The sequence below is a fragment of the Mobula hypostoma genome, chromosome 19, assembly GCF_963921235.1.
Source record: "Mobula hypostoma chromosome 19, sMobHyp1.1, whole genome shotgun sequence".
In the NCBI taxonomy this organism is placed as follows: domain Eukaryota; kingdom Metazoa; phylum Chordata; class Chondrichthyes; order Myliobatiformes; family Myliobatidae; genus Mobula; species Mobula hypostoma.
Window position 1 is genome coordinate 32,030,001 of NC_086115.1, and position 25,715 is coordinate 32,055,715.

The 25,715-nt window shown below is 41.1% G+C and overlaps 1 protein-coding gene across 8 annotated transcripts in view; it reads left to right on the top strand.

Annotated features, from left to right (window-relative positions):
• Positions 1–444: 444 nt before the first annotated feature.
• Positions 445–25,715, top strand: part of a1cf (apobec1 complementation factor) — a 46,361-nt gene continuing 21,090 nt past the window's right edge. For 2 of the 8 annotated variants that reach the window (XM_063071601.1, XM_063071604.1), the window contains exons 1-5: positions 594–3,082; positions 9,190–9,335; positions 20,401–20,535; positions 23,178–23,308; positions 24,675–24,913. In XM_063071601.1, coding sequence (XP_062927671.1) covers positions 9,237–9,335; positions 20,401–20,535; positions 23,178–23,308; positions 24,675–24,913 — 604 coding nt within the window. In that variant the 5' untranslated portion in view covers positions 594–3,082; positions 9,190–9,236. Of the gene's footprint in view, positions 534–591; positions 3,083–9,189; positions 9,336–9,396; positions 9,473–20,400; positions 20,536–23,177; positions 23,309–24,674; positions 24,914–25,715 lie in introns of those variants that run through there. The other 6 variants (XM_063071600.1, XM_063071606.1, XM_063071599.1 and 3 more) reach the window with 6 other exon arrangements.

The following is a 25,715-nucleotide window of genomic DNA, read 5'->3' on the forward strand; positions in this document are numbered from 1 at the left end:
GCAAACATCCCAAAGTGGGCCACAGATCCCATGTATCATCAATAGCCATGACAGGGGCAACACATTCCCAATGGTGAAAGTGCTTGGGAGAGCGGTCCATTCTGTCCTGTATTCTATGGGTTTCAGATGCCTCCTATTCCTCTGCACCGTCAAGGGAAAATATACCAGCAGTGGGAAAGAGATTTAGAAAACAATGAAAGCACTTGATATGTACCACACAACACGGGAGTCAGAGGATCAACGTTATAACAATCCTAAATGTATTTATAAGTGACGGAAAGCTATCATTCTGGTGTAAAATCCTGCTCCAACTCTGGCAGCAGTAACTACCAGTAGCTAATCGTGCCGAGTGAAGGCTGCTGCGTGGGGAGATAGAGCGAGTTAAAGTTTAACCTGGGTGAATTGTTAAACAGTCGCCCAGCTGAACCTTTGGATTTGAGATACGTTGATTACAAAATTAACTGGTGACACGTCGCCGACTCACCCATAATCAAGGAGGACTTTTCCGGGCGCTGATCTCTGAAATTGCTCAGGTAAAAAAAAGCCTTTTTACGTGTTGGCGATTCGGTATGTTAAAGTTGTTACCTGCAGTGAATTGTTTAATTTTTTTTAAAAAGTAAAAGCAGGAACGCAACTAGTTGGTGACTTGTGTTTTTAAAAAATGTATCTTGAACCCAAGTTTAGAATTGACAGGCAGATTAGGGATGGTAAAAGTTTTACGCACCCTGTAAAATCTGAGAAGCAAAACTAGTAGCCGTTGATTCGTTTTGGAAAAAGAAAACGCTTGCAGATAGAGGATAGTGTTTAGGGACCGGTGCATTACACCCCCAAGCACCAAGAAAGCATTTTTAAAACAATGCCTTAGAATCCACTTTTTTTTTGCCTTTTGAAGATTATATCAACTGTATAGGCAAATGTGATATTTCCTTGCAAGCTACCGTGCCCTTTAACTCTGTTACACAACAGCCACGGCCACCATATGTGCTTTAAGCCAGAGTCAACATGTCTGAAACAAACTACAATTGATCAGCGCAAGACAAACAACCAGGGTCTTAGTTATCTTGTGCCCTCGGGCAGTAACCACGCTTCTTTCGAGGGAGCTCTCTCCGTGCTGAAGACAGGATGAGGCAGCGAGAGCTCTAGGCGCCTTACAAGCCAACGTTTCCTGCTTCATGATCGTGGAACCACTACACCCTACCCCCGAAGCCCCACAACATCACCCCACCCCATCACCCAGTGCTGTCTGGCATCACGTGGTCAACGGGAGATTGATGACACCGACGCAAAACCCCAATTCCGTGAAAGGTCCAGAGTGCGATCTGCCGGCGGCGAGTAGCCCCGGGGAAACTGGTTACGCAGGTGGAAACGCGTTAACGGCGGCGACCTTTTGTACTGTACCCTGCCTTCCTTACACCTGCAAACGTTTAGCACCATTCCCACCACGATAAAATCCGCAGGTGCTGGAAATCCAAAGCAACACGCACAAAATGCTAGAGGAACTCAACAGTTCAGGCAGTGTTTATGGAAGAGTCAACAGTCGACATTTCGGGCCGAGACCCTTCATCGAATCAGCCCGAAACTCTTTTCCATAGACGGTGCCCGGCCTGCTGGAGTTCCTCCAGCATTATGTGCGTGTTACATCATTCCTCCTGCCCCAGCAAACCAAAGCAGGAAATTACCACCATTGACAGAAGTCCAGGTGGTTTATTCAGGATCGACGGAGTTTTGGTATTAGCTAGTTTTTTTTAATATCACAGTGAAAAATAAGGGAGACCCTTCATCAAACCAATCAACTGCCATTTAATAGAACCACGTCCAGACGACGATTATTTTATATTCACAAGAGATTCTGCAGATGCTGGAAATCCAGAGTAACACACACAAAATGCTGGAGGAACTCAGCAGGTCAAGAGTATCTACGGAGAGGAATAAACAATCAACATTTATATTCCTTTTATATTTGGGTTACTTATTATCAAACTGTCTTCTGATAAATATTGATAAACCTGAAGCTTTACAGTATGGAAGGAGACCCTACCTGCCCTTGGACTGTGACAGGACAGTGTCTTGTAAAGTACCCAGGTGTCAGAATAAAACAAAATTGTACCCCTCGTCTGTCCTTCTGGTGTTTCTATGTTTGTTGAGGTCTTGCTCTTAGCCCCACTTAAAAGAGATAGAGACACAACCTGTGAAACCAGTCCTGGAGGATTTCACTGGCAGCATTAACTGTGGCAGAGAATTGCTGGATAGTTAGCCTGGGGCCCACCCATCTTAAGAAAGACTAGCACCAATTATAGGGACTGCTCAATTAAAGGGGAGGTGCACCGATTATAGGGACTGCTCAATTAAAGGGCTGACTCAGGTGCCAGGAGCCCTTCCATAAGTGGATGGTCTAATCTGCTTTCCTATCAGATTCCTCCTCCTCCACCTTTTACATTCAGCCACGTATCACCTTCCAGTCTTACTTCATACCCCTCCACCACCCACCCAGCTTTCTCCCCCCGGCCCAATTTCACCTATCACCTGTCAGCTCGTACCCCTTCCCTTCCCCTCACATTCTTCTTCTAGCTTCTGCCCCCTTTAAATTCCAATAGTGATGAAGGGTATCCATCCGAAATGTCGACTCTTTGTTCTCTTGCATAGATACTGCCTGGCCTGCTGAGTTTCGCCAGCATTTGTGGTGTGTGTTGCTCTGGGATCTACAGCATCTGCAGAATCTTGTGTTTATAGATCCACTTTTAGAAGAGAAAATGTGAAGTACAAGTTTACGCTTGGATCTGTAGGGTATCAGGTGAACCTCTGTCAAACATGCAGTGTTCATGTGCTCATATTGCTTTATGATTTGAAGGGGAGGATTCAATACTTCAAGTCTTTGCCAGCTCACAGATTCCCCACTAATTTTCCCTGAAGTCCATTTTCTCCTCAGCTCCCTGGTTCCCATATTTACCTCCCAACTAGGGGCAATTTAACCAGCCAACTCGACGTGGAGGGAAGTTGAAACAGCCAGAAGGAAGTCTACATGGTTAGAGGAAGAACACATAAACTCCACACAGACAAGACAGAAGGTCAGGACAGAGCCCAGGTTAGTGGAGAAGTGGGGCAGGAGCTCCACTGTAGCTCAGTTAATGCCAGAAACCAAACACCAAGAACCTGGAGGCAATGCCATAATTTATGGAAGTTCTCACATTGGTCAAGGTTGGTGAGTGCGACATAAAATGCCACGTTCCTGTCAAATGCATTGATAAACTCAAGAGATTCTGCAGATACTGGAAATGCAGAGCAAAACACACACACACACACACACACACACACACAATGCTGAAGGAACTCAATAAGTCATCTGTGGAGGGGCATAAACAGTCGACATTTAGGGCCGAGACCCTTCATCAGACTGCATTCATTGGATCCTCATCACTCACCTGCCCCACTGTCTATCTACCAAGACTCATACATGAAATATATATGCTGTAATGTACACACATAATTTAGAATTGCTGCAGACCTCACACTTACACATATGACAATGTGCTCTTATGCCAGCTATACAACAGACTGTATGCAAATATATTACATGGTGTAGGTGACATATACTCTATGTGGACACTATCATTGCTAGCAAGCAGGAGACAGGCACTGACCCACATAGAATAGCTATGTAGAACATCTGATCTTTCACTTCTCTGTAAACCATTTCAAGCTATCTTACTTGGTGAAGCAGCAACGTACTTACACTTCTTCCTGTCTACTGCACTGAAGCCAGGTGATACAATGTGGTCTTCACAACAATGGTGACGCCAAATGCAGGTTAAATGATGACTTTGCAGAGCACCTGTACTGAGTGCATAAGACCATAAGACATGTGAGAAGAATTTGGCCATCATGTCTGCTCCACCATCCAATTATAATTTATTTTCCCTCTCAACACCATTCTCTTGCCTTCTCCCCGTACACATTGATGAACTTACTAATGGAGAACCTATCAACCTGTGCTTTAAGCATACCCAATGACCTGGTATCTACAGCCATTTGTGGCAATGAGTTGAACAGATTCACCACCCTGTGGCTAAAAAAATTCTCCCTCATCTCTGTTCTAAAGGGGTATTCTTCTATTCTGAGGCTGCCCCCTCTGTCCTAGACTCTGCCCCCTATTGGTAACATCCTCTTCATGGTCATTCTATCTGGGCCTTCCAATATTAGGTAGGTTTCAATGGGATCACCTCTTACTCTTCTAAACTCCAGTGAGTACAGGCCAAGAGCCATTAAACACTTGTCATACATTAACTCTTTAATTCCTGGGATCATGTTTGCAAACCTCTTCTGGAACCTCAGCACATCCATTCTTGGATAAGGGGTCCAAAGCTGCTTCGAATACTCCATGTGGTCTGACCAATATCTTATAAAGCCTCTGCATTACATCCTTGTTTTTATATTCTAGTCCTCTGGAAATGAATGCTAACATTGCATTTGCCTGGGGTCTGCAGGAGTGACCCCGAGCTTCAGGATGTCTGCCACTCTAATTCAACATCCTACTCCCACTCCCTCCTTCTCCTGCAGCCACCAGCAATGTTGTAGCAAGGCCCAAAACAAGGTGGAGAAACAACACCTTATCTTCCGTCTGGGCATATTGCAATACTCCTAATTCAACATGAAATTCTCCAACTTTAGGTAACTCACTCTATCTGGCCAATTCTGCCCATTATCCTATGATATTGGCTCAGATTTTCTCTCTCTCCATTTATGCAGCATGTGTTCTGAAAAAGGATTGCAGATCCGAATGACTGACTGCTTCTCTTTCCACAGGTGCTGACTAACATATTGAGTTTCTCCAGTATTGTCAGAATTTGTTTTGACCTGACAGGCATGTCCCACAGCTCTCCAATTAGTAAACCCTAACTTGGAATTGACATCAAAGCATACTGCCATCTAACTTCCCCATTTACCCTTTTGATCTGATTTCACCCTATTACAGACATTTTCTTTCTCCTGTCCATTTTTTTCCCTGCCAACTTTCCTGCAAATAATCTTATTTTAAATCTCTCTTTCTCTATTCTGATGAGGAGTGACAAATCCGAAGCATTAACTCTGATTCTCTTTCCACAGATGCTGCCTGACTCACTGGATGTTTCATGCATTTCCTGCTTCATTTCAGATTTTCAGCTTTAGAACTTAGTTTGATTTTCATGGAACAGTGGGCTGTGGTTATTACTGGGTGAAGCAATTGCCAACAGGTGAAGCTTACTGATCCACCTCTTTCCATTCCACTGCCTTCTAAACCCACACTCATCTCGAATTTAAGTGCAGATGATACAAACATGCCTTCCCCTGTGCCAATTTCACCCCATATCAGACTTTTGACTTTTTGGTTTAATTTCCATTAATTTGTATGGAAACTCCAATACCCAGGAGCAAAGAAGTCTACAAAATGTGGTGGATAGAACTCTTGTCTATCATAGGCAAAGCCCTCCCCATCATTCAGATTATTTATAACGTACACTGCCACATGAAAGCAACATTCACCATTAAGGATCCCCTGAGGATCCAGGCCACATCCTTTTCTCTCTATTACAATCGGGCAGGAGGTACAGGAGCCTTAGGTCCCATGCTACCAGGTTCAGAAATTGTTCAAAGTTCAAAATTCAAAGTACATTTATTATCAAGGTATGTATACTGTATACAACCTTGAGCTTTGACTTCTTACAGGCAACCACGCAACAAAGAAACCCAATAGTGCCCATTAAAAACAAAAGAAGGCCATTGAATACCCAATGTGTAGAGAGAGGGGGAAAGAAAAACAAATTGTGCAAACAATAAAGCATGCAAACAGCATTCAGAACTGAAGTTCACAACACCAGGCAGCACTGCGGCTGATTCAGAAATCCACAGAAGCTGACGGTATTACCCTGTTACCGTCGGGCTCCTGAACCAGTGTAGATAACTTCACTCACCTCAATGCTAAACTAACTCCACTATCTACAGACTCACTTTCAAGGACTCAACAATTCGTGTCCTCAGTATTTTTTATTTACCTTTTTTATCATTTGCACAATTTGTCTTCCTTTGCACATTGGTTGTTTGTCACCTTTGATGTTTAGAGTTTTTCCTTATTTGTATTTCTTTATTTTCTTATAAATGCCTGCAAGAAAGTGAAATCTCAAGGTCATACATGGTGACATGTATATATTTCGATAATAAATTTACTTTGACTTGACATTTCCATTTTGGATACCCAAGAGTTAGAACCTAACCACAGAGCTAAAGTTCAACTGGAATGTCACTCTGTTTCACAATCACACCCACCAACTCACTGCGTGATGCCAGGTGTGATCTGAAAAGAAATACGGGAGCAGGATTGGCCAGTGATAAGATACCAGGGATCGGTGGCCTGCAGAAAGGACTTGATAATGAGGATAGTTGAACTAGATGCCAGTTTGCCACAGGATAAGTAAACACACAACTGGGCTGGCTAGAAAAGAAAGATAGGAAGGGATAACAACTTGAAGAAAGCTATGGAAGTCATCAAAACCTTTTAGAGTACTAGGTAGGCCACTGAGCTTCAAAGTGCAAACCCACTGATCAGTGTTACAAACTGATTACTACATTATCAATCTGGCAAGCATCATCTGCACTGTCAGTCATCAGCATCAATACCTCATCCGGTGCAATCTGCCTCTCAAATGTATACCTGCGCTGGTTGCAACTTCGTAATTCTAAAGCAGATACAGACTCAAGATATCAAACTCTAACAATTCTAATTTTGCAACCACGTTCTCTAGTTATCAACTTGCTGACCAATGGAAAGAGCTTTCCTGATTTACTTAAGAATTAAAAGAACAAAATTAGTTAATCAAAACCCTCATCGATACTCTTCGGTTCAGTCAAATCAGTTGGTTTCATTAGCATCTTCTCACTTTGCTGTTACTTTAGTAAATCACATCTATTCCATTTCTACAGTCTTGAGATGATCACTTAGTGAATCTGAATCAGGTTTATCACCAGAATATATTGTGAAATTTGTTAACTTTGTGGAAGCAGCATAATGCAATACATGTAAAATGAGTAGTGCAAAAACAGAAATTAAAAAGTGAGGCATCAAACCTGAATCCACTAGCATAACAGTGGCTTAAATTGAAAAGAATTTCCCACAGAATCTACAAGAATAATTGAAATATAAAGGTTATGATAGCCAACGTTCATTTCCTACGGGGTTCCCAACCTTCTTTATGCTATTGACCTCTACCGTTAACTGAGGGTCCATGGACTCCAGGTTGGGAACCCCTGACATAAACAGATGGGAAACACAAATACTGTCACTTGTGCTGAATACATTGCCATAATCAAATCCTAGGAATAGCTTAAATTCCATTTTGCAATATACATGACAGTCCAAGTACATTCTGTGAAGGATATCAGTCATCTGGATCAAACTTCCGGCTAGCAGTTTGAATCTAGTTTTTATATTCTCGCTCTGAATCTAGTTTTTATACTGTCCACAGCAAATAAATGCTGGCTAGATTAGTGCAGGCAATATGAACAGACATCCGTATGTTGAGGTCTTTCTGGTGCATTGTATGTAGCATTCCTGAGAAGCTCAGAAGGTATGACTGAATGTTACAAACAGTAGCTCATCTGCTGTTTGTCCAGAGAATTTTTCAATGTAATAGTGCAATATAATCTCCAATCACCTGAACCAATTTTTACTAAATTTGTGTTGATACAGAAGCAATGAAAGGAAAAAAATCAAAACTGATGGATTGACACATTCCGATGTAAAACCAGCCTCAATGCTTGAGTCACATTGCCTGGTGCAAAGGTCCATGACAGCAGGCTAAAAGTGCCTAACCTGACCAGAATCTTATTTAAAGTGCTTTTCACCCTGTTGCAACAGAGCAAAGAAATAAAGTGGCAGGAGGGGAAAAGTACTAAGAAAACTGATCGAAAATGTCCGGCATGTCTGTCCATGATCTCCTGTACTGTTATGATGAGGTCACACGCAGGTTGGAGGAGCATCACCTTTATATTCTGTCTGGGTAGCCTCCAACCTGATGGCATGAACATCGATTTCTCTAACTTCTGGTAATTGCAACCTCCCCATCCCCCCACCCCCATCTCCTTCACCATTCCCCTTTCTCCATTCCCCATTCCTGTTCCCCTCTCTCACCTTATCTGCTTACCCGCCCATCACCTCCCTCTGGTGTTCCTCCTCCTTCCCTTTCTTCCGTGGTCTTCTATCCTCTCCCATCTCCACTCCTTCATCTCTTTCACCAATCAACTTCCCAGCTCTTTACTTCATCCCTCCCCTCTCCCTGTTTCACCTATCACCTACCACCTTGTACTTTGTCCTCCCCTTCCCCACCTTCTTTTTCTGACTTCTCCTCTTTCTTTCCAGTCCTGATGAAGGGTCATGGCCCAATATGTTGACTGTTTTACTCTTTTCCATAGATGCTACCTGGCCTGCTGAGTTCCTCCAGCATTTTGTGTGTGTTGCTTTGGATTTCCAGCGTTTTGCAGATTTTCTTGTGTTTGTGACTGAAAATATTCCCGTTTTATAAATCTGATTGTCAACTAAGATGCCTTGAAATCTCCTACAATATTATGCCACTGAGCTGTTAATTTTTTGTGTTTTGTAAATGCAAATAACTGCATTTATTTTAATTTGCTTATGCCCAATGGTGCAATAAGTGTCTTTAAACTGTAGATCAGTAATATTTATTGAACACATCTTGTTCAAGTCCAATGTTTTTCATTTAAGCGGCACCTCCTCCCACCAATCTGTGAATTTAAAACAGTCACTAATAAAATCCTATTAAAAAAACATCCAGAAGGAAGCTTATCTTGAATGAAACAGTTCACAGAGAACATCTGAGGTGTGAAGTATACATTTTTGGGGAGAAGTCAAAAAGCATGAGGGAAGAAGAGAAGATGTGCTGACAGCTTTAGATGAAGCAGAAATGTAGAAAGCTCAGTGAAACAGAAGATTGGTGCAGATCAAGCGGATTAAATGGCTGTTTCTGTGCGGAGCACTCTAGGGTGTTTTATATTACTCTATGCTTTAGGTGTTGTCTGTTACATATAGGCACGGTTGCAATTTAATAGCAATTGTTGCAGCAATTTCTTAGAGCTTTAACAAAATGCGCCAAAACTTTGATGTAATTTTGATTAAATGCGTGTTAAATTTGGATTTGATTTCAGTGAGCACCTCTAATTATCCTGATTTATTTTGCTGATAATCACACACAATGGAATCAAATCAAAAAAACGGGGATGGATTAACCGGAACTGTAAAAGAAGCAAGTTTACGTACATTGATTCAGCGCACAGGATATAGCTTGGTACAGGTAGGAGCTCAAAGACACCAGGTCAACAATCATTGTACTGACTTTATTCTCTTTAAACCAGATAGAGAATAGGAAATCAAATCTATTCTTGCCTGGTGTTTTGATTATGGGAATTATTTGCTGCAATACAATTTTATGTAAGTAACATTCTTTAAAATTGTGATTTAAGGTTTGTTGCAAGTTCATCATTAACAAGTCTATCAGTCAGGAATACACTTGACTAAAAAAATTATTATGTATCATTTCTCAAAAAAGACTTGTATCAGATTGCTACATAAATTGTAAATGATGCAAATGACCAAAACTTGTATACTCTATAATCGTTATTATATGATATGTTAGCATTTTTATATTTCCTTTAAACATCAGCATGCATAAATGTGCTAATGTTGGGATGGATTTTGTCTCTACATAAATCAAAAATGTTTTAAAAAATCTTTGCCTATAGTATATATATACTTATATTGATTATTTTTGAAGCCTTAATTAAAGAACATCAAGTTCTTACTGTTAACTTTCTGAACAAAAATACCAATATATACACAGCATCAAAGTGTGAGGAATTCCTACAGGGCAAAACATTGTTCCTTCCATTAGACAGCAGAAAGTCAGAGACCAGTATCTGGGTGCTACATCATGCAGCTGGGAGAACTTTGTTGCACCAAGGAGTGACCATAGCCAAGGTCTAGTAACAATTCATGGCGTATTTTTTGGGAACTTGACTACAAGAAGATCACATCTCACCTCTGTTAGATCCTAGATGACTGTATTTCATCTCCATTTATTATCTACCTATCACTCAACAAATCTAACAAAAATACTGATTTCAGTTGTCTAAGATGAATGGCTGTTTGGGGGTATAGTTTCAAATTTACACGCATAGTTTATGACTTCATTTCAAAGTAAACTGGCTGTAATAAAGTGTCCACATTACAGATTTAATTCACTCTGTTTAACATTTTAAACAGCTTTACTAGATCATTCTGCTTTCCTCTCAAATTTAATCTAGAGAGATCACACTGATATTTTTTTGTTAACTAATTTTCTATTATGGATTAGTAATGAGAGGCATTTAGAGAAGGATGTCAAGATGGATTTGGTATTGAGTATTACAGAAGAGAGTTTGTAACTGTTTGGGGTACTGTATCATGCAAAAGGGAGAAGCCATCTAATTCATCACATTGGTATTCTGGTGGGGTGGAGATACATCTCAAACAAAGGAGGTGTAAGGCACTCCTTCCCTCTGCTAGCCTGCAGGTCACCTTCGGGCAAGGTGTAGCCCCCACTCAACCCCACGATCAGAGTCACGTGAAGCCATGGGAGTAGCTGGTGCATATCACAAGTCCTGGTTATGCGACCCCTGACACCAGGCAGACAATCTCTGAAGAGCATTGATAATGCAGGGGTCATTGGTCTTGAAAAGACACTGCCCAGAAGAAGGCAATGGCAGACCACTTCTGTAGAAAAATTTGACAACAACAATCATGGTCTTGGAAAGACCATGATTGCCTCTGTCACATGACACGGTATGTAATGATGATGTCATACGACACAGCACATAAAGATGACGTTGAGTATCGTGGAAGTATTGCATTGAAATGTATTTGAATCAGAATCAGGTTTAATATCACTGACATGTCATTAGAAATTTGATTAGTTTCTTTATTTAAAATCAAGAAATAAATATCAACGGCAGGAGCATTTCCATGGAAGGTCAATGTTGAATCATTATATAATAGACCGAGAATGCTGGAAATACTGGAACAGCCTTAAAGTACTCTTTGCAGGTTGCACAAGATTAGCTGACAATGGAATATTGGCATCCCACCCAATTGAAGTTGTGGTATACAATGCCTTCGCCAGTATGGTATCTGGTGTGACTTGCTGCAGAAATGCAGGTTTGTCTATGAACTTAAAAATTTGGACTGTAGTGTTCAATAAACACGTGCAGCTGAAACTTGTCACCCAGCTTGTCCTCTTAGGGCAAGGTAGGACAGTACCATTCCCGGCCCTCATTTGATTTATTTATTTAACAATACAGCACTGCATAGTCTCCTCTGGCCCCCAGAGCCACGCTGCCCCAGCGACCCCGACAACCCCTATTAACCCCAACCTAATTACGGGACAATTTACAATGACCAGTTAACTTACCCAGCGCATCTTTGGACTGTGGAGAGGAAAAAAAGAGCATCTGCGGAACACCTACATAATCCACAGGGAGGATGTACACAGATTGCTTACAAAATGATGCCAGATTTGAACTCCGAAGTCTGGAGTGACCCAAACTGTAATAGCGTGTTGCCGAACTGCTACGTTACCGTGGTTGGAGAAATTCGGTCCACCTGCTTCTCTGTACAGGACTCCGAACAGGAGGGAAGGAAAGATTAAACGAGCGTTGCTGATTTAAAAACAACTTGTGCGGCTCGATTATCTCCGCTTTAAAAGTAATGTTGGTGACAAGGAATAAAGTGGTGTGTGCTCACTAAATGTAAATTAACTATCTTTAGAAGACAATGAATGGTTAAATCTTGTGTGGGTTAAAGTGCGTTGTTTGTGAAGGCAGGATTATGCACTGTGTATCCCTTAGATGTGCAGATTACTGTAGATGCCTCCTTAGTTAGTTCAGTGAATCGTAAAATACAAACACATCTGGCTGCCTCTTGCCATGTCATATTAACCTTTCGTTCCCAGCTCCACAAAACCCATATGTCTCCTGGTCTCCTACTGCCCTGTCCCAGGTTATTGTTCCTCTTTGCAAACCACTTTTCTTGTTTACTGTCTGCATGGTGTGATAGCATTATGTGGAAGCCAGTGCACATTAATGTCAAGTTTCCCTTTCGCTGGAAATTTGTGGTAACTTGTGGCAGTGGATGTCATTACTTGGATTTTCAGAAGGCATTTGATAAGGTGCCACACATGAGGCTGCTTAACAAGATAAACTCCTGTGGCATGGCGGGAAAGATACTTGCATGGATAGAGGAATGGCTGACAGGCAGGAGGCAGTGAGTGAGAATAAAGGGGGCCTTTTCTGGTTGGCTGCCAGTGACTAGTGGTGTTCCTCAGGGGTCAGTATTGGGACCGCTACTTTTCACATTTTGTCAATGATTTGGATAATGGAATTGATGATTTTGTGGCAAAGTTTGTGGATGATAGGAAGATAGGTGGAGGGGTAGGTAGTGCTGAGGAAGCAATGTGATTGTAGCAGGACTTAGACAAATTGGAAGAATGGGCAAAAAAGTGGCAGATGGAATATAGTGTTGGGAAACGTACGATAATACATCTTAGTAAAAGGAACAATAGTTATTCTCTAAATGGGGAGAAGGTTCAAACATCGGAGATGCACAGGGACTTAGGAGCCTTCCTGCAAGACTCCTAGAAGGTTAATTTACAGGTTGAGTCTGTGGTAAAGAAGACAAATGCAATATTGGCATTTATTTCAAGGGGAATAGAACATAAAAGCAAGGAGAGAATGCTGAGCCTTTATAAGACACTAGTCAGACCACACTTGGAGTATTGTCAACAGTTTTGGGCTCCATATCTCAGAAAGGATGTGTTGTCATTGGAGAGAGTCCAAAGGAGGTTCACGAGGATAATTCCAGGAATGAAGGGATTAACATATGAGGAGCTTTTGGCAGCTTTGGGCCTGTACTCACTGGAATTTAAAAAAATGTGGGGGGATCTCACTGAAACCTACCAAATGTTGAAAGGACTAAATAGGTTGGATGTGGAGAGGATGTTTCCCATGATGAGGGTATCCAGAACTAGAGGGCACAGCCTCAAAATTGAGGGGCAACCGTTTGGAAGAGAGGTAAGGAGGAGTTTTTTTAACCAGAGAGTAGTAAATCTGTGGAATGCTCTGCCACAGACTGCAGTGGAGACCAAGTACATGGGTATATTTAAGATAGAAGTTGGTAGTTTCCTGATCGGTTGGGGCATCAAAGGATATGGTGAGAAGGTAAGTGTATGGGATTGAGTGGGATCTGGGATCAGTCATGATGGAATGGTGGAGCAGACTCAATGGGCTGAATGGCCTAATTCTGCTCCTATGTCTTATGGGCTCATGGTTTTGAGGCCATCTTACACATGACTTAAGTGCCAGCAAAATTATGCAGACCTATCTCCCTGCAGTGGGGTTTTAAAGATTTGGAATAGGTGATGGTAGTTTAAGTATCTGAACCATTACCAGTGTTAAATTGTACTGTTACTGACAAGTACTCCTTATTTTTGAATTTCTAAGAAAGCTAAGTATTTTACAAGACAATATTCTGATTAATTTCAGGTTGGTATTATGATGTATTATTCAAACTAAAATGAGGTAGGATTAATCCCACAAGATTACAGGTTACATAACCCGCTTCTTCTTGTATACTGTTATGTGCATGAATCAGGGAATCTCAGGCATTCAGATTAGTGGACAGAAAGCACAGACCACAAGTCTAATTTTCAGATCTACAGAGCACAAAAAATCAGACCTGCAAACCTGGTTCACATTGGTGGGAAGGATGTTGTGTCAACCACAAAGTGCAAATTTTAGAGATAAAACACAATGACATTTAAATGTGCGCTTGAATTTTTTTTTTAACTTAAGCCTTAGCTATTAAATGTACAGTGCCTTGTAAAAGTATTCAGCCCCAACCTTTTGTTCACATAAATGAGTATTATGACCAGGGATTTTGATAAATTTAACTGAGAATTTTTATTTGCGAATCACCTTCTTTTTCCACACTAGAGCCCCAAGACACAGGGAAAATTGTAAAGCATGAAAAACTAAAAATTTGAAAACAAGTATTCACCCCCATTTGCTCAGTACCTAGTTGGACCAACCCTTGCAGATGTGACAGCCAGTAGTCTCTTTTAGCTCTGCACAAGATTTGCCCATTCCTCCTTACAAAATTGCTCAGGCTGTGCCAGGTCAGTTGGGTAGCAGTGGTGGGCAACAATCCTGAAGTCTTGCCAGAGATGTTTGGTCAGGTTAAGGTCAGGACACTGAAGGACATCAGTTTTCTTCATTCAAAGCCGTCCATGGTTGCTCTGGCAGTGTGCTTTGGGCCATTGTCCTGCTGAAAGATAAACATCCTCCCTAGTTTAAGTTTTTTGGCAGAGGCGAGCAGTTTTTTATCCAGGATCTCTCTGTATTTGGCAGCATTCATCTTCCCATCAATCCTGACCAGATTTTCCAGTCCCAGCTGCTGTAAAGCATCCCTACAGCATGATGCTACCCCCACTATACTTTATAGCAGGGATAGGATTACCTGGCTGATGCACAGTATTAGATTTATTCCACACGTACCGCTTAGTGTTGAGGCCAAGGAGTTCCACCCTAGTCTCATCCGACTGCAAGGCTTCCTTCTGCATCTTTGGAGTATCTTCTAAACTACGCTTTGCAAAGTCTTTACGGGCAAGAATATGCTTTTTTTTAGGCAGGGCTCCTTCCTTGCCACTCTTCCATAAGTAGCCTTTTTTGTTTAAGGCCTTAAAGATTGTGGAGCCATGAACTTCATCTCTAGTTGCAGCCACTGACTTCTGCAGCTCACTCAGTGACTGTTGGCTTCACAGTAGCCTCTCTTACAAGTGCCGTTCTTCTCCAGCGACTACGTTTCAGGCACACAGCCCGACTTAGGCAGTGTGGCTGTGGTTTGATAGTTTTAACACTTTTTCATAGTACGTACTGAGCTTCCTAATAAAGATCTTTATAGAAAATTTATGATTTGCACTGATTTTTCACATTTCCTGTATTCACAAAAGAGTAAGGAAAAACATTGTATGGTGAGCATATTTTTGACATTCACCAGTACAAAGATTAATATAAACAAAGGAGGCTATTCAGCAGAAATATGTCTTGATCAAATGAATGAATTAAGAAGAATCTCTTCCTTTGTTTTGACTTCATCTTGATAAAGTGGAGAACTATGTCATAGAGCCACAGAATACTACAATACAGAAACAGGCCATTCAGCCTATCTAGTCCATGCCAAACTATTAATCTCCTAGTCTCATTGACCTGCGCATGGACCATAGCTCACCATACCCATCCCATCCATGTACCTATCCAAATTTCTCTTTAAGTGATGAAACCAAACCTACATCCAGCACTTCTGTTGGAAACTCTCACCACCCCCTGGGTGAAGAAGTTCCCCCTCATGTTCTCTTAAACAGTTCACCCTTCACCCTTAACCCATAACCTCACTCAACCTCAGTAGAAAAAGCCTGCTTGCATTTACTCTATCTGTACCCCTTCATAATTTTGTATACCTCTGTCAAATCTCCCCTCATTCTTCTACACTCCTATACAGTGCCTCAAGTCCCGACAACATTCTTGCAAATTTTCTCTGCACTCCTTCAATCTTATTGATATCTTTCCTGTATGTAGGTGACCAAAACTGCACACAGTACTCCAAATTAGGTATTATACAACCTCAACATAACAGTCCCAACTCCTGTACTCAGTACTTCGATTTATGAAGGCCAATGTGCCATATGCTTTCTTTATAACTCTATCTTCCCGTGATGCCACTTTCAAAGGATTATGTATCTGTGTTCCCAGATCCCTTTGTCCTACCACACACTTCAGTGCCCTACTGCTTACTGTGTAAGTCCTGCCCTGGTCTGTCATTCCAAAATGCAACACCTCACACTTGACTGCATTAAATTCCACCTGCTATTTTTCAGCCCATTTTTCCAGCTGGTCCAGATCCTGCTGCAGGCTTTCCTCACCGTCCACTACACCCCCAAACTTGGGGTCATCTGCAAATTTGCAATCCAATTTACCTCATTATTATCTAGATTGTCGATGTAGATGACAAACAACGATGGACCCAGCACCAATCCCTGTTGCACAACAATAGTCACAGGCCTCCAGTCAGAGAAACAACCGTCTACTGCCACTCTCTGGCTTCAGTCTAATCCATCTTGAATGCCAAGTGACTGAACATTCTTGACCAACCTCCCATGTGGGACCTCATCAACGGCCTTGCTAAAATCCATGTGGACAACATCCACTGCCTTGCCTTCATCAACTTTCCTGGTAACTTCCTCGAAAAGCCCCATAAGATGGGTTAGACATGATCTACCCTGCACATAGCTATGTTGACTATCTTTAATCAGTCCCTGTCTATCCAAATACTTACATATTCAGTCTCTATAAATATCTTTCAATAACTTGCCCACTACTGATGTCAGGCTCACCAACCTATAATTTCCTGGCTTATTTTTATAACCGTTCTTAAACAACAGAACACAGTTAGTTATCCTCCAATCTTTGGCACCTCACTAGTGGCTAAGGTTGTTTTAAATATCTCTGCTAGGGCCCTTGCAATTGCTACGCTATCCTCCCACAGGGTCCAAAGGTACACCTCGTCAGGCCCTGGGGAGTTAACCACTCTAATTTGCCTTAAGACAGCAAGCACCACCTTCTCTGCAATATGTATACAGTCCACCACGTCACTGTAGCTTTGCTTTGCTCTGTAGACTCTGTCTGTCTCCCGAGTAAATACAGATACAAAAAAAATCCATTTAAGATCGCCTTTGAATACTTTTTAACGTCTGATGTACAATTGACTAAATGCTTGTTAACTCTTGAGCGGCTTCACCTCACCAGTTTAGTGGTGTTGATGCATTCACATTGTGGCAGCCTGAGCTGCCACAAGAAATCAAGATCATTTGTGCGGCCAGACCCTTCTGCTACGTCAGACTACTCTGGTGCACCTTCCAAACTGTGTGGGCTGCTTGCATACCTAGGGAGTCAAACTGCCACATGAATGCGATTGAGGTAATAACACAAAACCATTGTTGTCAGCAGTACATGTTAGCAATAGCTGGCTGAGTGAGCATGCTGTGCCACTCTAATGTCAGTAGGGGGCAGCCTTTACCACAGGCTGTGAGACCTGCAACTCAGCCAGGGAGAGAAGGAGCAGATAGAAATCAGAAAAAGGTTGGAACCAAACTAGGTTGTTCTTTGTACTTGTTTTAGCCAATTAACAATTCAACTAGCTGTGATATTGGATTGCTGAATCACAATCAGTCTCATGGCTTTTCCTCCCATCATCCACTTCGGCTTATCCACCAGGCACCACCCAGAGAGTGGTGGATATATGGAATGCTCTGCCCCAGAAGGCTGTGGAGGCCAAAACTCTGGATGCTTTCAAAAAAGAGATGGATAGAGCTCTTAAAGATAGAGGAATCAAAGGTTATGGGGATAAGGCAGGAACTGGACACTGATGGTGGATAATCAGCCATGATCACAGTGAATGGCAGTGCTGGCTCAAAGGGCTGAATGGCCTACTCCTGCACCTATTGTCTATTGTCTATTGTCTAAAATCTCAAATTAGGCATTGTCTGTTCTATTGGAATATCAAGATGTGCCCTACTGCAATGAAACATCAGTTTATCAGTTTAGGAGAACATTTCTTGCACAGTAAGTTGTCAGAGTATGAAGCTTGGTCACAGGCGACGGTTGAGCCAAGATTATATTTATTCAGTGTCAATATCCCATTTTGTTCATCGGCATGATCTTGCACTGTGTGGCATTACACAGCGCCTGGTTTACACTGTAGAAGGGACTTCTCCTTCCTTTGGAGGGTGACCTCAGTCAGATCTCAAAAGTAAAAGCCTAGCTTCTCAGCATCCTTAGACCCAAAGGTCGTGTGGAAGTCCCAAGGTTGAGGCCCGGTGGTCGGAGCCACAAGCCTGCGAATCTTTGTGAGTCTGCTTGGGAAGTCAGGGCCCAGTCCCTGTGAGTTCGCAAGTCTGCTGGAGGCTGTAGTTGGAGGGAAACCTGACCTTGTGTTAGAGAACTGTGTACGCGCATTGGGTTGGCCGGCAGAACAGGGCTCGTTTTGCTGTTTTTGCTTGGTGTGTTCTGCCTTGTACTGTTCTGTGACGTTCTGCTGAGCGATGCAGTTCTATGCTGGCACTGGAATGTGTGGTGACACCTCACACATCCGTGGGTGTGTTAGTTGTTCACACAAATGACACATTTCACTCCATGTCTCGATGTACATGTGATAAGTAAATCTGAATCTGAATCGGTAGCAGGCACACTGAGGTTAGTGGGCACACTAACCCTCCTGATATTCACTCAGCATATAATGGGCACATGCACAAGACAGCCCCTCCATAAGTGACAATATCTAAACCCCTAGCCCTAGTCTTGATAGCAAAGAGCAAGAACAAGTGAGCTTGCAGAGTGTCGTCAGCAGAGGGTGTACTCACAGCAAGTGATGCCAGTTTAGGGGATGCAACCATTCAACTGCTCTGTCTGGACACAGCAGTCCTAGTAATCAGTTAGAAGTTAGAAGAAAGAAGCACAATACCATCCCGATATACAGATTTTTATGAAATTTATCGTCTTATTCTGTACTGTGAGCTTCCACTTATAGGACCTTCCAAGATAAAATGAGGAAATTGTCATAGGAAACATTTTGGGTAATAATCCCAAAATGCTGTTAATCCAAATACATACGTGTCTTTGCACCGGTATCTCCTTTTGTGGCTTTGTAGTGAATTGCATTTGATAGCTCTCCTATAAAAATCTTTGAATATGTTTTATGTTATGGACATTATGTTAACGAGAGTTGCAGTTTCTAAAAATATATACATATATCGCAGCCTCAGGCTCGACCATCGCTTGGGTCCAAGCTTCAAACTCTTGACAACTTTCTGTGCAAGAAATGTTCCCCTATGCTCTTTCCTCACTCTTGGTGACAGGTTTAAACTCGTGTTCACCACACAGCACCTGCCACCCCACTCCCCTGCAATGAAATAGTCTTATTATTACAAATCTATCAGGAGCATTCAAAATTTAACAAAAAACTACTACTGTGAAACTTCCTGAAGCTCTAAGTCACTACCAAGCCACGTCCTCAAGTTTCAAAATATGGGGAACTAATGTGATAGCTCTGGGCCAGAGCATGCTGGACACAGCCGCTGCCTCACTCTCCAGAGGTTATGCTGTCTGGATGTTGAACGCTGGACCGGTTGATCCAGTGCAGCAGAGAGGTGTTCTGCTCAGCAGAGAGGATCACTGCTATCATTGGCTTATAAACAGTCCAAAAATGTCCATGACAGAAATATTTAAAAACAACCCCAAAAGATTGTTTTTAAAGATTCAAACGATTAAAACTTCTAAAATTAAAAACAAAAACTGGAAATGCCATCGAATTATTATTTCCTCCTTCACCTAAAACTCTAAATAAGTGTAAAACACAGAAAGAAGTTTTTTCAATCCTAGATTGTGAACTAATATAAAAGTAAATGATGTCAATAGTCATTTTATACTTCCGTCATCTGATTTATTATATTAAAGAACGATATTTCTTTGCAATAATTGACACAGATGTGATGAGGAGGACTGACTGAAGTATAAATTATACAATAACGATGACCCACAGAGATCTTTTTGAAGTTATCCTTTTGATTTTATTATTGAATCTACCAAAGTGAGCAAGTAGTTTGAGGATTCATTGTTTACAACACTAAGAAAGAGTGGAAGCAGTTCTAGGGACAAGATCTGATCTATTTTCAATTTATATTTGTTAGAGTGAGGCAGCATCAAATGTACAAGCACTTTATTAGAATCAGAAACCGAGCTTTGGTTAAAGCATTAACGTCAGTCCGGTTAGGTGGGGTGTGTCAGGTTATGGAATAGAAAAAAAAGGGAGAAAAAATTAGACTCCCAAAATAATTTACTCCTTGCTCAATTATAGATCAAGCTAGTTTGGGAAGTACATTGAGTTTTATTGGTAACAATTTATTATCAGAACTATAATCCCATGGTTTATTTAGAGACACAAATCAAACTCAGTTGAAAGAAAAATCACATCAAAATATAGAAATGGATTGCAATTCAGAAAGAAAAAGAGCTGATGAATAAGATTTCTCTTCACTTGTAATTTTATTTCTACCCTCAGGCTTTATCGTATGTTACAGCATGAAGATTATTTGATCTTCTAGCCAAAAAATGCTCATCAATTCCTCTTATTGTAATCAAGTTTATTTTAATATTTATAGAAACCTTTTTAATTCATAGGGTATGAATCATATCTACCCTACCTTTCTTTCATTACAGGAAAATGGGCAGAGGAAATATGGAGGTCCCCCTCCAGACTGGGAAGGCCCACCTCCTGAGAGAGGCTGCGAAATATTCATTGGGAAATTACCACGGGACCTTTATGAAGATGAACTTGTACCAGTTTTGGAAAAAGTAACAATTTATACCTGATTATTAGAGTGTTAAATATAATTAGCAAAAAATTAGCTCAAGGAACTCAGAACAAGGGGAACATTTGCTGATGACAAGCACTAAGTTTGTTTAAAGGAGCATATACCTATGGAACTGAATTTTGGAAGCCAGTTTATATATGGTGCACCATTGTGCATTTGGTACATGGGAACTTCTACCCTTTTGTCATGAACTAAATGTAGGTCCTCCCCAGCCAATGAATGCCTGCGTTACGTACAACTTATACATACAGACAAACATTCGGGACACTGACAGGGTGCATTTGCTGGCTGCTGCAGGGATGCAGGCGACTGTTCTTGATACTAGCTGGAATTTTGCCACATTGAACCCAAGAAATATACATCAGAGTTAACACATTGATGTCTGTTTTGCAAATCCATCCGACAGACAAGTGTCCAAGCCAGCAGTGGCGTCCTTTTTAAAACCATCAATAGCACTTAGAACCTCATCTGCAGTAAAATCTTTCAAAACAATATCATTATTAGCCTGAGGCATTTTTTTTCATATCAGCTTTGTTACAAAGAGTGGCAAAACAAGATTTAAAATGCTTCTCCGGACTATCATTCCTGTAGGATAACCAACTTCTGCAGGCATCTTCTGCTGTGTGGGAACTCAATCCACTGCAGCATTTCCTATTTGCAAACTGTTCAGATTATGAACAGTTCTCGGAAGCAGAACCCTGTCACGTACACCAATGAAAAGAAATGCTAGTTTCTATGATTGGGTTCAAAACAGATTAGGACAATCACTCATCTCTTTAGGGTTTCATGTAAATATTTTGAGATTTCCTTGTTTTCCCATTATTTTCTGGTATCATTCCCTCAGACTTCCACCAGCTGTCCGTGAGATTGTCATTAACAGCCATTAGGAGAGTCGTTCCTTTTCCTCTTTTTCTATCAGAAATCCAGGTGTAATTGAAAACTGACGATGTGTGAACTTGTTTGTGCATCCAGCTGTGCATTGTACACCTGCTTTGGATAGCACAGTAACTTGGTAAAGCAAGGACCAAATTCTTTAAACATTTAACTTTCCAGCCCACAGTTACAGCTTGTCCTCTGGAAAGATGATTTCGTAGTTAACAATTTTGCTCATTGATGCCCTTCACTGATTGGACATAGTGAATGACTAATCAAATAAATCATTGTGTTTACACTCCCTTATTCACTGACCTAGTGCACAGTATTTTGCAGTTGTTCAAATCTTTTTTGCCATCAATGTGTCCAATAAAAAAAAAATCGCTGCTCGGGTTTTTCTTTCCAACATCTTGGTTGCTTGCTCTGAGTGAGTGCCACGACCACAACTCTGGGCTGCTATGGGTATTTGTAATGGGAATCTCCCAATTTGGAATACTACATTCAATGCCTGCCTTATTGCACAGTACCCCAGCAATTGATCTTAGATCACTTTCCTTTGAACAAATACTCATTCTCAGCCAGGTCTTGACACCCCAATGTTCTTAGTTGTTTGTAGAGTTTCTTATTCAATTTTAATTCAGGCTGGTAAATGTAGTAACAGAGACTAAACTAAATTTACACACTGAACTCTAAAAATGGAAATTAAACTAATATTGTTATAGGGCTGAGTTCAATTATTGATCTATCTGGTTAATTTCCAGTTACAAAGCTATGTAGTATTAGAATGCAATTATACAAGTTTTAAATATTTTGCACAAAATGGCACCATTTTAAGGTATGTAAGCTCACTTTAATCAGGTTTGTCTTTCTTTTCTGCTGCAGATATCTAATGGCATTGGTCTTAAAAAGAGTTATTATAGAATCCAATAAATTTAATATTAATCCAATTTTCTTCTAATATTAATCTAGTTTTCTTTTCTTCTCTTATGGTTTTTCCATAAATTGGGCACCCACTGTTCAGCTCTGCCAATTAAAACACAAGAGGTTGTACTGATGGTAACTGATGGCTTTACAGGGAGTTTTTGCTATTTTGTACCCATGGTTGCTGCACCATTTATCTTTCCTCTTATATGCACAATCGGGCATTTACTGTGGTATTTTCTCTAGCATAAGAGAGATGGTCAAATTTGGCATTAGTTAGTCATGGAGTCTTCAGACTGAGAAAATTAACCCGCGACAAGGGAATATTTTTGTTTCCTTGTATGATCTAGAATCAGAAGACCAAATAAAGAGATTGAGTGAGCTTTTGAGTACCAATCCTATTTCTATCAATGAAGCGATGACAGAATTCTCACTGAACGGATCAGTGTGTGTTTTGGACACTGCTTTGCACAAATCAGCTCAAGCAATTACTTGAACTCAATAATGACGACACTTTTAAGATTTAATCTGGCTTACGGCCAAAGAAAGAGTTTTCAACTTTCTTGATGTCAGGGCATCTCAAAACTCTTTTCAGCCAGTGAAGTACCTTTAGAAGTGTAGTTGCTTTTGCAATGAAGAAAATATAAGAGCAAATTTAAACCCACTAAAATTCCACTGACAGAAAGTAGGCAAGTGCCCAAATAATTTTTGCTGGCCAGGTTTCTTGCAAGTAATTGTGACGTCTTATTATTCTTTCTCTTTCGTCTGTCTTGTCTGAGCTAAGAAGCTAGATTTTTTTTCTCATTGTTTGCTTATTTCTTCCCTCAGATCGGGAAAGTATATGAATTACGGATGATGATGGATTTTAATGGCAATAATAGAGGATATGCTTTCGTTCTGTTCACCAATAGACAGGAAGCCAAGGATGCAATTAAGCAGCTCAATAATTATGAAATAAGGTTAGTTAACACAAAAGAGACATACAGCTGTTGTTTATCAAAATTCCTTGAGTGCAAGAGTTATGTAACTCCATCTTCACTGCTCCATGATTCCTGAAGTTTTGTAACATATACCATAAACTAAAAATAAAGCAGATGAACAAATAAAGCAGTACAACTCATTACACCCTATACTGGCAAGTAACCCAACCAGCTCACAAGCAAGATAAGGGTTATGAAAATCCAATATTTACTTTTGCAGAGCACGTCTTTTATTGCCTTAATTGTACAAACATTGGTTTTTCCTGCAATTATTTTCAGAATCCAATCACGTACAAAAACATTTATATACCAGTCATATGCCAGCCGAATATAAGATATCTCCTTGAGCCTATAAGCATTAGCAGGTGCTGAAACGCAAGACACAGTGTGAAATCAGGATCTTGTTTGGCATGATCTATATTTTTACACTGGGTTTCATTTTAGCCAGAGCACACAGATTTTTAAAAAAATACTAAAACGAAATAAAACCGAAGATTAAGTTTTCTTCTGAACAGCAGTTTATTGTGATCTGGAAAGTGCTGTTTGAAGAGGTGTTAAAAACAGATTCAATATATGAAACTCTGATCATCCAGCATCTGATTGTTTGGAAATCCTGAGGGTGCAGCATCTAGCTCACTCATTGGTTTGGAGGCTCACTCAATAGTCTAGAGTGCAAATTTGGAACCCTGAATGCATGGCCAGGAATAGGGTCTTTACTGTGGGCCAGGTGCGTGGCAAGGTGAAACTCAACTGGTTCTATTGAGTAAACACAAGAGATTCTGCGGTTGTTGGAAATCCAGAGTAACACAAACAAAATGCTGGAGGAGCTCAGCAGGTCGGGCAGCATCTATGGAGAGCGATTAATAGTTGACGTTTCAGGCCAAGGCCCTTCATCGGTTCTGGAAAGAATCCAGTACAAGAAGGTGAGGGAGGGGAAGGAGTACAAGCTGAAAGGTGATAGGGGGAAGTTAGGTGGGTGGGGGAGGGTTGGGATGAAGTGAGAAGCTCTATTTAGTACTCCCTTTAAACTCATTGCATTCACTGAAATAGGAATATCATCTAAATGCTGACAAAGTTTGCTAGCTCACTACCTTTAAAGTGGATGCCATGTTATCAGAGTTTACTTTAATATTCTTAATAAGATTATTAGAGTTAATTTTCATCTGGGAATTGTATGCATGGCGATAAAGGAAAAAAATTGCAGGCTCTGGGGAACCAAAAATAGGTGTGGAGCTAATTTCAATTCTCTTTTAAGCATATTGGGTTGAATATCATCTTCCCATGAAAGAAAATTCCAAGGTTACTTAACCCAACTAACTCAGATTACTGACTTCCCCCCCCACAGAAACGGTCGTCTCTTGGGGGTGTGCGCAAGTGTTGATAATTGCCGCTTGTTTGTTGGTGGGATTCCAAAAACAAAACAAAGGGATGAAATTCTGGCTGAAATGAAGAAGGTTACAGAGGGGGTTGTTGACGTCATCGTTTACCCCAGTGCAGCAGACAAATCCAAAAACAGGGGCTTCGCCTTTGTGGAGTATGATAGCCATCGAGCTGCTGCTATGGCAAGACGGAAATTGCTACCAGGTTTGAAACGTTTTATTAGATATTTTTGCATGGAGCAGTTGGTGGATAGAATATAACACATAGGTGGAATTTTCTACCTTGAATGTTAATGTAAAACTTTATTATGGAAATCTTTGGGTTTAATGTATCGATAAGTTAATTATGAAGTTACTTGTCTTAACTTAAAGTGTTGTTAAAATTCTGAAAAAAATTATTTCCTAAGTTGTGATGTTTGTGAACATCTCTGCCAAACGTCTCTACCAAAGGAGGTGTAAGGTGCTTCTACCCTCCACGAGCTTGCAGGTCACTTTGGTAAGGTGTAACACCAGCTTAGTCCCCTCCCCTCCCCCCTTCCGCCCTCGATCAGGGTCACGTGAAGCCATGGGAGCAGGTGGTGGATGGCTGTATGAGCAGCTGATGCACATCACAAGTCCTGGCTACGCGACCACTGGCGCTGGGCAGACAATCTCTGAAGAGTATTGATAATGGCAGGAGTCACCCGTATTGTAAAGCCACGGCCCAGAAGAAGGCAATGGCAAACCACTTCTGTAGAAAAATTTGCCAAGAGCAACCATGGCCATGACTACAATCACCCATGTCATACAACATGGCACATAATGATGATGACTATTTCAGTCGTCCTCAGAGGTAAGGTACAGATATCAACAATTTGCTGAATAGAGGCTATATTGGCAATGAGACAGTACACCGAGAGACAGGGAAACTCCTTCAGCAAGGCTTCAAAGCTGTTGTCTATCCAGTAGGATGTGTTCCCTGGGCATCAGGAAAATTGCATCTTCCTCACTCACCTTTGCAAGATACC